Source organism: Glycine max, chromosome 7 (assembly GCF_000004515.6).
Source record: "Glycine max cultivar Williams 82 chromosome 7, Glycine_max_v4.0, whole genome shotgun sequence".
Classification (NCBI taxonomy): domain Eukaryota; kingdom Viridiplantae; phylum Streptophyta; class Magnoliopsida; order Fabales; family Fabaceae; genus Glycine; species Glycine max.
In genome coordinates this window covers 5,918,860-5,931,783 of record NC_038243.2, presented here as the reverse complement: position 1 = coordinate 5,931,783, position 12,924 = coordinate 5,918,860, and the positions used below count along the sequence as shown (strand labels likewise).

At 33.7% G+C, this 12,924-nt stretch overlaps 2 protein-coding genes across 4 annotated transcripts; both read left to right on the top strand.

Moving 5' to 3' along the window:
- Positions 1 to 1,774: 1,774 nt before the first annotated feature.
- On the top strand, positions 1,775 to 6,177 carry LOC100789047 (mechanosensitive ion channel protein 1, mitochondrial). 3 transcript variants are annotated; one of them, XM_003528792.4, is made up of 7 exons: positions 1,775 to 1,909; positions 2,059 to 2,951; positions 3,045 to 3,322; positions 4,301 to 4,401; positions 4,900 to 5,007; positions 5,496 to 5,717; positions 5,845 to 6,177. In XM_003528792.4, exons 2-7 carry the CDS (start codon positions 2,155 to 2,157, stop codon positions 5,956 to 5,958), a joined length of 1,620 nt encoding a protein of 539 aa, XP_003528840.1. In that variant the 5' UTR covers positions 1,775 to 1,909; positions 2,059 to 2,154; the 3' UTR covers positions 5,959 to 6,177. The 3 variants fall into 3 exon arrangements, with proteins under 3 accessions (XP_003528840.1, XP_006583277.1, XP_006583278.1); XM_006583214.3 differs by having other exon boundaries at positions 1,814 to 1,913; XM_006583215.2 differs by having other exon boundaries at positions 1,860 to 2,951.
- A 1,252-nt stretch (positions 6,178 to 7,429) lies between these two features.
- On the top strand, positions 7,430 to 9,054 carry LOC100775704 (putative UDP-rhamnose:rhamnosyltransferase 1). The gene has a single exon (NM_001370873.2). The coding sequence runs from the start codon at positions 7,439 to 7,441 to the stop codon at positions 8,864 to 8,866; it is 1,428 nt and encodes a 475-aa protein (NP_001357802.1). The 5' UTR covers positions 7,430 to 7,438; the 3' UTR covers positions 8,867 to 9,054.
- Positions 9,055 to 12,924: the final 3,870 nt, after the last annotated feature.

Sequence of the window (12,924 nt, the reverse complement as noted above, 5' to 3'; positions counted from 1 at the left end):
ATTAATCAATCTAAAAAATTATTTAATTTCCTTGTCAGCACAACAAGCTGCTTAGGTGAAAATACTCATATTTGAATGACATATGTTGCGGAGGATAACCACAAGCTCTTTATGTTGATAGTGGAAAACTTAGAAATTACATGTTTGGTTTGAATTTTGATTTAATTTTTTGTTTTTGTTTATGGTTTGAATTTAATTAGTGTAATGTTAGTTGTAGGCAAATTATAATCTGATTTTTGTTCTGATAGTCATATCTGATGATCACTTTACTCTCTTTAATTAGGCATCAGGAAAAGTTTCAGAAGAATTTGCAATGCTTGATTGCAATTGTTGATGGCCAGACCAACCAAGAGGAATTGGCACCGGTCTCTGAATGGATGAATGAGGCCATGCTTATGAACAATGAGGAGCCTACGGCACTGATGTCTTGAATTGATAAATACATGCAAGAGCTACACCAACAAGATATTCAACATGTATTCTCTTCATGGATAAATAACGTAACATGCCTCCAAATGATGCACTTGGAGGAAACATCCAAGGTGCTAGTGCTCAGGGTGGATGACTACGGAAACTAAAATGCTTTGTAGCTTTCTTAAGGTGCATGTGACCCTTGATAATAGGTTTTTGATGATTCAAATTGATAGGTGATAAACCTGAATTTGATATTTTGATATGAATTTTTATGTATTTTAATATATTTTATTTGATAAAATTTGATATAAGTTTGTGAAAGATATATGCTTAACAGATTTTATGTGGAAAATAAATCACTAAAAATCATCCGTTTTGAACTAATAAGATGATAACTGTCACCATAAAATTTGTATGTGTATGATTGTAAGTGCGATAATTTAAAAATAATTAAAAAATATGTTAAATAAGCTTGTAAGTTAGACTCAACTTTTATATAGGTTAAACTATACATTAAATAATATACTTAATCCAAATACTTTTAATTGATGCTAAACATAGGCTTAACAAAGCCTATTGTACCCCTAGTCCTAGTCTATAAATCAAGTTGATTATTCTATCAATTTATTATACTAACTTGTTGACACGTGAAAATGATAAGAAATGTCATATTAGACGAATGTTTATTATGTCAGCTCAAATTAACATCATTAATAAAAATATATGATAAAATGGTTAGTTTAATTTAATTAATAGACTAAATTAAAACTCTTTAAATTAAGGAGATCAAGATGTAAAAAAGACAACATGAGAAATCAAAAATCTATCTTAACCTTATATTAATGAACCAAATTAATATGAGTTACAATTAAAGTATGTAATATAACTTTTTGAGAAGCTCCTTCATCTTAAATTTAATTCTATAAACATTTATGAATTATTTGTCATAGTAAGTTATGAATCAAATATATATCTAAATTAAAAAGTTGGCATAGTTAGAAGATCTTCCAACTTGGATATTAAAAGCTAGGGATTTCAAGAAACAAATTGAGATACCTTTTATTTATTTTTAACCTGATCCTAGGTAAGACTTTTGAGACTTTTTAACTTGTCCTAAAACTTGGATAAACTAGATAATTAGAAAGACAATAAGTAAGGCCGAGTCTTTTTTTTTTTGGTACGGTAACAAAAAAATGTTAATCTTAAAATAAAATAAAAAGAAAAATTTTCTCTTCAAATTTTAAACTATTTTACCCTCCCTAATTTTCTTTTTCTTTTTCTTTTTCCCTCTTGTTCAAACTGCATGTTGCATAAAAATCAAGCAGTGTGCATTTTTTTCCTTTTAATTTTTCATTTATTAATTTATTGGGCTCTTGTCTTACTTTCCAAGGCAAGAAAAAGAAAATTCTATTAATCCCAAAACACTATGTCGCTATTTCCATTTCCATTTGGTTCCTTACAACACTCACGAAAATCGATTCAACACGAAAGGAAAGTGAGTAAGACCTTATTACCCTCTCCGCCACACTCTTTTCTGCTCACAAAACACGATGCTTAGGGTTTATCGATTATTCTGAATTGTTCATACTGAATTTTAATTTAATCTCATAAGCATGTTGTGATTATTGTTCTGGAAATTCGCAGATTGACGAGTTACCAGACTTGCATTGAAATCGTATCAAACAATGTCGTAGCTGTTTTCTTTTTCAAATCCTGAGTTGTTAGTGAGTGTGCCCAACAATGGCAGCTGTTAGGTCTTCCTCTGTAAGAAGGTTAGGAAGCACAATTCAGGGTTCTTTTAATATGGAATTAGTTCAACACTGTCACTATCACCATAGTATGTGTATGAATCTTGCAAGGTTGCCAAGTGATTCACTGAGTCATCCTTATTACAAAAGAGAGCTACAGTTTGCTAAGAATCGGTTTAGTAATTTGGCCTCTGAATCCCTTGGAAGTAGTCATCACTTTGGCACTAGAGCCAGTGTATCGGTAAAACCAACATTCTCTGGTTATTGTTTTCGTAGTGCCCTTCCTTTTGCTTCCATGAGCCACGTGTTGAATCATCGAATGTATTCGTCGTCAGTAGGTGACAAAGGAAGTAGAGATGGTGGTACAGAAGTTTCTGCTGGTTCTGGTGCAACTGATATTAATACCACTGGTGATTCTGTTGTTGGGGGTGATTGGGCTGAGAGGATTAAAGATGCCTGGAAGAGTGTGGCAGAGGCAGCATCATATGCAGGGGGTAAGGTCAAAGAAACTTCTGATGATCTCACTCCATTTGCTCAACAGTTGCTTGATTCACACCCATATCTTGATAAGGTGGTTATTCCAGTTGCTGGTACTTTAACTGCTACCATATTAGCTTGGTTCTTGCTGCCTAGGATTTTGAGGAAATTTCACAAATATGCAACGCAAGGTCCTGTTTCTCTATTGCCAGCAAGCGTGTCTGTGGAGCCAGTTCCTTATGAGAAAAGCTTTTGGGGTGCTATGGAGGATCCAGTGCGATATTTAGTTACCTTCATTGCATTCTCACAAATGTTAGTGGGTTGTATACACTTAGTTGTTTTTTTAAAATTTGTCATTTTGTTTGCTATATGTGCAGTTATATGACAGCTGACTTTGATTTCCAGTGGTGTTATGGTGGCTCCAACAACTATAACCTCACAATATCTTGCACCTCTTTGGAGGGGTGCAGTGATAGTTTCATTTGTATGGTTTTTGCATAGATGGAAAACAAATATTTTTGCACGGACGTTGTCCAGTCAAAGTTTACTTGGGCTTGATAAGGAGAAAGTGCTTGCTCTAGACAAAATCTCATCTATTGGTCTATTTGTGATTGGTATAATGGCTTTGGCTGAGGCTTGTGGTGTGGCCGTGCAATCTGTTGTGACCGTTGGTGGTATAGGAGGTAAGTATTGAATTTAGTTTAATTTTAGATGCTTAAATTTTTTAGCATCTCTCCTTTTCCTATATCATTGGTTTTCTTTAATGTAGTTGGAGGCAGGAAAACTCTTATTGAGATTTAGGTTTAAGGAAAGCAAATTTCCTTATAGGTATATCAATTTGGTTGAAAGTTGACACCATCAGCACTACAGGGATCAAATTTGACAAAATAAGTTAAATTGGTTTTTAATCCCGTGGTTCATACTGTTTTTGCAGATTTTATTGGTATATGTATGCCAACTGAAGGGATTGTTTGGGATTGTGTTAATGGTGCTTTGGATTTGCAAAATGATTCCAAAGTGAGAGGAACCACTGCATAAGTTGGTTTTAAAAAATAAATTTTATAACTAGGAAGTAAAAATGCCTTGATCTCTAAAGAGACTGCTAGTTCTAAGGATTTGGCTCCTCTAAAGGCAGAGGAGTGCACTTTAGAGGATAAAGTATAGTAATAACTGTTAATTAGCAAATCAACAGTTGAGATTCTAACTAATGTCAATGTTTGTTATGCATGTTCTTCACGTTATCACAATTCTTAACCATTTTTTTTTCAATCTATAGTTGTTAGTGAACTTTATCTTTTAAAGTACACCTGCTCATTTTAGAGGAGTTGGACACTTGCATCCTAGTTCTAGAGTTGTAAAAGCAATGTATAAGATCAATAGTAAGAAAAAGAAAGGAATAGAATACAGACATGCACAAATAATATTTTCTTGTGTTCCATTTAGTGGAAATATCAGCTAATCCTAATCCCTACCTGTTGATCATGCTTAAGAGTCTTATGCTAAAACATGTCAAGATCTCTATATTAGTTTCTTTATTCATTTATAAACGTTTTATTATGTTGCTTTTCCATTCATTAACAAGTTCCACTCTTCCTTTCTTTCTTTTTTCTACAAACAAAATAAGGGACTCTAGATTTCATGTGTCTGTCTTTCTTATGCAGGTGTGGCTACTGCTTTTGCTGCCAAGGACATTCTTGGCAATGTGTTCAGTGGTTTATCTATGCAGTTTTCAAAGCCCTTTTCAATTGGAGATACAATAAAAGTATGTTAATTTTGTAGGTGCACATTAATGATTGGTCCTTTTTATGGGAAAATTTATTTTCTGAACTATGGGTTTTGTGCTCTGGCTATCTGTTAGGCAATTTGATGCCCTCTTTACAGTTATTTTTTTAGGTGAGAAATGATTGTTTTTTTACTACTTGCACATTATTAGGTCATAACAATATTATAGTCATTCATTACTTGTGCCTTTTTCAAATGGCCCAATATGTAGCACGTATACAGATGTAGTTTGTCCATCGAGGGCTAGAATTAGGGTTGGAACAATTGAAGGCCTAAAATAAAAATAAAACCGAGGGTTTTTGAGAAAAAAAAAATGTATTTGGAGGGTGTAATATATTTATCATGAAATTTTTGGTGAAATTCAAAGAAGCATTTCACAAATTTGGAAATCTTGAAGGGTTCCATGCATCAATGTAGGTCTTCCCCTGGTTACATCTCATGTTTCTTAAACGTGTCTGAGAAATTGTAAAAATTGCAGGCTGGCTCAATAGAGGGTCAAGTGGTGGAAATGGGTCTTACTTCCACATCATTGCTGAGTTCGGAGAAGTTCCCAGTCATTGTGCCAAACTCATTTTTTTCTAGTCAGGTGGGTCCTGTGATTTAAAATTAGTGGAGCCTATTTTATTGTTTCTTTCTCTAAATGCATCTATGCAGTGACTTCAAAGGAAGCCAAGTCTGTTCTGAACACTTGAACATTACTAATCAATGATCTTTATCTTTGAACTACCACATCATGCAAAGATATGCAACTCGTTGGAAAGTTCTCTTTTCATCAGTTTTTAAACGGAGGCTAAGATATCTGATTAAATTACTTGATTGCACCTATGTTTTTTATTTTTATAATCCCTTTGTCTTTTGGGGTTGAATTTATGTACTAGGAAACTTCTCCATAGGATATGTAAATTTTGAAGGTTGCACCTCACATACATGTCTGTGCACACACATGACTGATAGAAAAGCTATTGCCTTATTTCCATAAATATGTTTTTTGCTTAAGATTTTGATGTTGTGAATATAATCTGTTTTCTGTCTCAGACATTGATGTGAGAGCCCTCTTTCATGCTAACTTTGTAGGTTATTGTGAACAAGTCCCGTGCTGAATATCTTGCCATTATTACCAAAATTCCACTGCAAACTGAGGATTTAAGTAAGATTCCCCCGATATCAGATGATGTGAAAAGCATGCTCAGATCAAATGCAAAGGTTTTCTTAGGGAAAGATGTTCCCTACTGTTTCTTATCCCGTATAGAAAGTTCATATGCAGAATTGACTCTTGGATACAACCTCAAACATATGGTACCTCGCCCATCTGAATCCCTGTGTTAGACAATCCTTTAATACTGTGATACACCTTAATTTTTGCCATATTTGCATGTACGACTTTTTATATCTCATGTTTATCTTGTTTTTCTGCTATTTACAGCGCAAAGATGAATTATACTCCGCAGAACAAGATATTCTCCTACAGGCAGTTCAAATCATTAAGAATCATGGGGTTGCTCTTGGCAGCACATGGCAAGACACGTCTTCTAAATGATGTGCTCTGCGTGATGGCAATTTTGGAAGTGATTGCAAACATCGTGAGCTTTAGCTTTTACTAATACAATGCCCGCAAGGTTATTAATTTGTCATTCGTTCACACAGAAAACAGTTTTCCAGTACTAGTAAACAGTTTTCCAGTACTAGTTTGACATGTGTAGTTGGTTTTAGTTTTGATTTACTAAAAGAATACAAAAAAAAATTCATTATGAGTGAATTGTGGAATTATCCCTTTATGAAGTTCCTGTTTTTTTATGTTAATAATAATAATAATAAAACTAAGTTACTATAATTGCGGGCCAGTGCACGAGGCTCTCTAATGACAAACTTTCCTTCTCCAAAATTATTCCCTGTCTCCACTCAGTCAACTCCAAAGCATTTAGGAATTAAGTGATAACTTAAGATTCATATGTGTAAAATGAAAATAATAATAGAAGAAAAGCTAGCTCCCTTTCGACTAGCCAATTCCATAATACTGTACATTTTAATAAATCATTTTTCAAATTGTTAAAACAGAACAGTACAACACCTAGCGCACGAATTTTTCAGAGTGCCTTATTGAATTAAAAAACAAGTGTTGGCCTTATAGCATACAACGTGGTGACTTATTGATACGAAAAACCCTAAGCACTCTCTGCACATGCCTAAAGAAGAATAGGACTTTATTTAAACCCAAAAACCAAGAAACAGTACATAAAAACTAAGTGACAGTCATCAACTTCACATCTGTTTTGCACTTTCTAACTTCCATTCTTAAGAAACTGAACAAATGGAGCTATGTAATGATCCTGGTGCAGGTTCTAGTTTCCTACAATTACAGCAGCTTTTCGTGTATTATTTCTGACCTTCTTCCCTTCCTCCAATACCATGGCTTCTCTAAAAACTGAAACGAGGTCACTGAAGAAATGCTGAAGACCATGCATGCTGGCCAAATGTAGGATTGGAACACTGCAACGTGTTTCACCATGGATAAAAAGTAACCGATAGCAATCAATGCTATATAGTACCTAATATTGTTTTGGAATAAACTACTGCCCAAGGCTAATTTTTTTACAAAGTATTTTTATATTAAAGAATAGATAAACCAATTAATATTTCATACTATGGCGCAAATTGGTGTTGCCATGTTGCACGACTCAATTATATAGGATCCTTACATTTGAGTTGAAAGAAAGCAATAAAAAAAAAAGAGAGAATGAAAAGTAAAATGAGGTAAGATTTATATTTTTATACTTTTAATTTAATTTTAAATTTTGATCTCAATTTTTTATTTTATTTTATTTCTTTCCACTCTATTAAATACCTATAAAGACAATTGAATTGGTCCTTGCTTGATGCCAAGATTAATTATTTGGTACTGTATATGTATATATAGTTACAGAACTGTACATCTTAACAAGTGAAAATAGGAAGCTCAATGAATGCCTATAAATAAATGATGGGTGTACATAATGAATTATAAGTATTGATATTTTCTCATGTTTGGTAGAGAGCATATGCAGCAAGCACATCTAGGAAATATGGCTGAGAATCCGATTCGTGTAACGATGATTCCATGGTCTGCCTTTGGCCACTTGATACCATTTTTCAAACTTTCCATAGCCTTAGCCAAAGCTGGTGTTCATGTCTCCTTCATATCCACTCCCAAAAACATTCAAAGGCTTCCCAAAATTCCTTCGACTTTATCTCATTTGGTTCATTTTGTGGAACTTCCTTTACCATCATTGGACAATGATATCTTGCCAGAAGGTGCTGAGGCCACCGTGGACATTCCATTTGAAAAACATGAGTACTTAAAGGCAGCATTAGATAAGCTCCAAGATGCTGTGAAGCAATTTGTGGCCAATCAGTTACCAGATTGGATAATCTGTGATTTCAATCCTCACTGGGTTGTAGACATTGCCCAAGAGTTTCAGGTAAAGTTAATCTTATTTTCTATTTTATCTGCTACTGGAACAACATTCATAGTACCACCAGGTACAAGGGCAGGTCACTTATCTCCAGAAAGTCTAACAGCTCCACCAGAATGGGTGACATTTCCATCTTCAGTGGCTTTTCGAATACACGAGGCAATACATTTCTGTGCTGGTTTCGACAAGGTAAATTCTTCCGGGGTAAGTGATTTTGAAAGGGTTATAAAGATACATGATGCCTCTAAAGCTGTGATATTTCGTAGCTGCTACGAGATTGAAGGAGAATATCTGAATGCGTATCAGAAACTATTTGAGAAGCCTATGATTCCAATTGGTTTATTGCCTGTAGAGAGAGGAGTTGTTGATGGGTGTAGTGATAACATATTTGAGTGGCTTGATAAACAAGCATCAAAATCAGTTGTGTTTGTGGGGTTTGGCAGTGAGTTAAAGCTGAGCAAGGATCAAGTTTTTGAGATAGCTTATGGACTTGAGGAATCTCAATTGCCGTTTTTATGGGCACTGAGAAAACCAAGTTGGGAAAGCAATGATGGGTATTCTTTACCTGTTGGTTTTATTGAAAGGACATCTAACCGAGGAAGAGTTTGTAAGGGATGGATACCACAACTAGAAATATTGGCACATTCATCTATTGGAGGATCTTTGTTTCACTCTGGCTGGGGTTCTGTCATTGAAAACCTTCAGTTTGGGAATACACTTGTTTTATTACCCTTTAATATAGAGCAACCTCTTAATGCAAGGTTTTTGGTGGAAAAGAGATTAGCCATTGAAGTGAAAAGAAATGAAGATGGATCATTCACTAGAAATGACATTGCCGCATCCCTTAGACAAGCCATGGTATTGGAGGAAGGAAAGAAGATCAGAAATAATACAAGAGAAGCTGCTGCAATTGTAGGAAACTTGAAGCTGCACCAGGATCACTACGTAGCTGCATTTGTACAGTTTCTTAAGAATGGAATCAGGAAACCAATATGATGTTGAAGAGGATCATTACTGTGTCTTATTTTAGGTTTATCATCAGTTTGTTGAATAAAGTCCTACTCTTTAAGTCGTGGTTCAATAATTGCATCTGTTTTCTATCTTGTAAGGGTAACTAAAGCCAACTCCTGTTTTTGAATTCAATAAGACACTCTCTCTGAAATATCCGTGAGGCACTGTTGTGTTTTTACATTTTGAAATTTGAACAATCATTACGTAAACGTATTAATTACTTTATTGTGAAATAAAGCAGTGTTTCATTAATGAAAATATGTGACTTCTTACATTAATTAGTTGATTATTATTACATTTTTATATGTATAAATTTTATTTTTAAAAATAAAATAAAAAGAACTAAAGTCATTAATATGTAATTATTGTTTTATATATTATTTATAATTATTTACATCATACAAATTCGACGGTGTTTAAAAAATTATTACTTTTTGTGAGATGTTAAGTAAAGACAAAGACAGTGAAATGGATGGATTGTCAAAAGAAGCCCGATTTTGCGTGTAAAAGATAAACTATGGTTTCAATGTCTGAAGAAACTGAAACGAGGTCACTGAAGAAATGCTGAAGACCATGCATGCTGCCCAAATGTAAAAGTAGTATATTTTTGCAAAAGTGGGGGTTTTTTCGGAGGAGTTTAAGTTTTGATTTTTGAAAGAATTATGATACCAATTACAGTGTATGGCTTCTCTTTTTTTTACTGCACGGTACAAATAGAAAGTAAAATTATATGATTAGTGTAAGTTAAAATATTGCAAACTAAATAGTGAAATAACTTTCTCTTTCATTCCATCCGCATTTCACTTTTTACCGTCAATCCAGATGTGTGTAAAACAAAATTTAAGAGCGTCCACCGACAGATAAATAATGACGGTTCAGTAGAGTCACACTTACAGTTAAATAGGAATGGTTCAAAGACTTAAAATAAATTTAAAAATAATATTTTTTATAAAATAAATTATTAAAAATATCATGTTGAATAGTTATGATATTAGTGAAGAATTGTTGTTTATTAATTGTTAATTATGGTACTAATAAAAAGAATAATATTTATTTATAATGTTTTAATTAAAATTTATTTTTAAATATAATTTTAATATAATTTTTTTGAGATATATTAATATAAAAAAAGTTTTAAAACCCTTTTTGGAACCTAAAGGTCTTGCTTGTATTGCTTGCCCTATAGGTAGGTTTCTTCATCCTCTTCTTTTTCCTTTTGAATACTACATTATGATTCAAGAAAAAGATGATTGAATTTCGGTTGCCTGAGCTGCATGCAGTATAACTTGATCATTAGCCCTCTCAAGGATAATATATTTAAAATAAGAATAACGTGAAAATAAAAAAATTGTAACTTATTATTTTTTCAAACAATAGAGTGAAATCTTTGTTGGTTTTTATCACAAAATATTTAAATATTAGAATGACATTTTTATCCCATTTCATTATATTTTGATCCATTACATTATTACTAATCCAAGCATAACCTAAGTTTCTTGCCCTCTTTCCCCTTCTCTACTATCTTTTATATTCTTTTGTTACTTTATCAATCATATTTTCTATACTATGTGCAAGGATGTATCGACCAAATTTTTTGTTTTTTTAAAAAGAAAATCTTTTATTACGTTTTACAATCACGTTAGCCCTGAATAAGTTTAGTTGGATCATGAAGAATGAAACTTAATATAATGTTCCAAATTAACATGCTTAGGACACAAAAAGGCCGTAATTAAGAGATTTCCTTGTGTCATATAGATCCGGTGACAATGGTGTGGTTGGACAATAATGCCAGTGGAATTTGTACAACCGTACATGTGTAAACTTTTATGCCAGTTTTTCCTTATTGGTGTCATATCAAAGCATTCAGGACCAAGTGATAGTTATGAACGCGGTCAGCTCCATTTATAGATCTGTTTCCAACAACAAATCAATAATTGTAGGATTGGAACACTGCATCGTGTTTCACATTGGGAGTGTTTGTTAGCATCGTGTCTCCCCCTGAACCTCATATTTTGGATAAAAAGTAAGCGTTAGCAATCAATGCTATATAGTTCCAAATATTGTTTTGGAATAAACTACTACCAAGGCTAATTTTTTTTACTAAGTATTTTTATATTTTTATATTAAAGAATAGATAAACCAATTAATATTTCATACTATGGCGCAAATTGGTGTTGCCATGTTGCACGACTCAATTATATAGGATCCTTACATTTGAGTTGAAAGAAAGCAATAAAAAAAAAGAGAGAATGAAAAGTAAAATGAGGTAAGATTTATATTTTTATACTTTTAATTTAATTTTAAATTTTGATCTCAATTTTTTTATTTTATTTTATGTTATTTCTTTCCACTCTATTAAACACCTATAAAGACAATTGAAATATGTTGGTTCTTTTCGTATAAATTCTGCTATTCTTTAAACCTGCACAAGATCAAAAAACAAGAAAAACACAACAAGCAATACACAACAGAGCAAGAAGCAAAGATTTACGTGGTTCGGCAATGTGTCTACATCCACGAGAAAATGCAATTTCTCATCAACACATTGATCATGAAATTACAAGTTCAATACAAGTAGCAGCTAGCTTTGATCTTTCTTGGTTTCTCTCTTTCAAAACCTCTCTTAATCTCCTAGCTCCCTTTCTCTATTGAACTCTCTATTTTTCTGCAATTTTTTTAGCTTCTCTGTTTTTCAGCCACTCTCCAAAAACCACCACACACTGCATTACATGATCAAGAATATATAAATACACTCTAAAAGCTAGTCCTAAGAATAAAGGCTATACATTGGTGCCAAAACCAATTCAGTTATAATAACTGAAAACAGTTACGACAGCACCACTTTAAAGCTTTCTCACTTGTGCCAATTGTGATTTTGAGTCACACACCACAAATCTCCACCTTGACTCCAAATCAGCAAGTGTCTACCTTGTGATTTAGGGCTGCACTTCTACCAATCTGCTTTAGGCATCTTCAAAATTTATCAAGTCCAAGCAGTGCTTGAATTTGACACTAGATAGAGACTTTGCGAACATATCAGCCAGGTTTTCTTCTGTTGAAACCTTCTCCACCTTCACCTTCTTAGATTCAATCACATCTTTGATGAAGTGTAGTTTCACATCTATCTGCTTTGTCCTCTCATGGTACATTTGGTGATTTGCTAAGTGAATGGCACTTTGACTGTCACAATTCATTGTGACACAAGCTTGTGCTATTCCAAGTTCATTTACCATACCTTTAAGCCAGATTGCTTCCTTCACTCCTTCAGCTAGGGCCATGTATTTTGCTTCAGTTGTTGAAAGAGCAACAACTGATTGTTGATTTGCTTTCCAACTGATTGTTGTACCAAACAAAGTAAACACATATCCTGTTAAGGACTTCCTTGTGTCTACATTTCCTGCAAAATCTGCATCTACATAGCCTGTGACTGCTACTTCGTGTGTTGTCTTCTTGTACCTTAAACCAACTTTCCAAGATCCATTTAGATACCTTAGTGTCCACTTCACAACTTCCCAATGTGCGCTGCCAGGATCTCCCATGAATCTGCTTATAATACTTACAACATGAGCCAAGTCAGGTCTGCTGCAAACCATTCCATACATTATGCTTCCAACACTGCTAGCATAGGGTGTTTGATCCATTTTAGACCTTTCTTCAGCTGTTTCTGGTGCTTGAATGACAGATAGCTTTGTATGATGACCAAGTGGTGTCGTAACAGGTTTTCTTTGATGCATCCTAAACCTTTCCACCACTTTCCTGAGGTAATTGCTTTGAGATAGGAATAGTTCACCCTTTGCTCTATCCCTATGAATATCAATCTCGAGTATCCTTCTAGCTGACCCTAGATCTTTCATCTCAAATTCTGTATTCAAGCTTTCTTTGAGTTGCCTAATCTCCTCCTTGTTGGCACTTGCTATGAGGATGTCATCCACATACAAGAGAAGGTAAAGAACACACACTTTCCCCTTTTTCAGGATATATACACAACTGTCATATCTGTTTCTAATGAAGCCATATCTGATCAAGAACTCATCAAATTTCAG

Excerpts from the sequence above, each read along its gene's own strand:
- LOC100775704 (NM_001370873.2), top strand. The coding sequence starts at position 7,439 with ATGTTTGGTAGAGAGCATATGCAGCAAGCACATCTAGGAAATATGGCT.
- LOC100789047 (XM_003528792.4), top strand. The coding sequence starts at position 2,155 with ATGGCAGCTGTTAGGTCTTCCTCTGTAAGAAGGTTAGGAAGCACAATT. Across the intron at positions 4,402-4,899 it reads CAATTGGAGATACAATAAAA|GCTGGCTCAATAGAGGGTCA; the intron begins GTATGTTAATTT and ends TAAAAATTGCAG. Across the intron at positions 5,718-5,844 it reads GATACAACCTCAAACATATG|CGCAAAGATGAATTATACTC; the intron begins GTACCTCGCCCA and ends TGCTATTTACAG.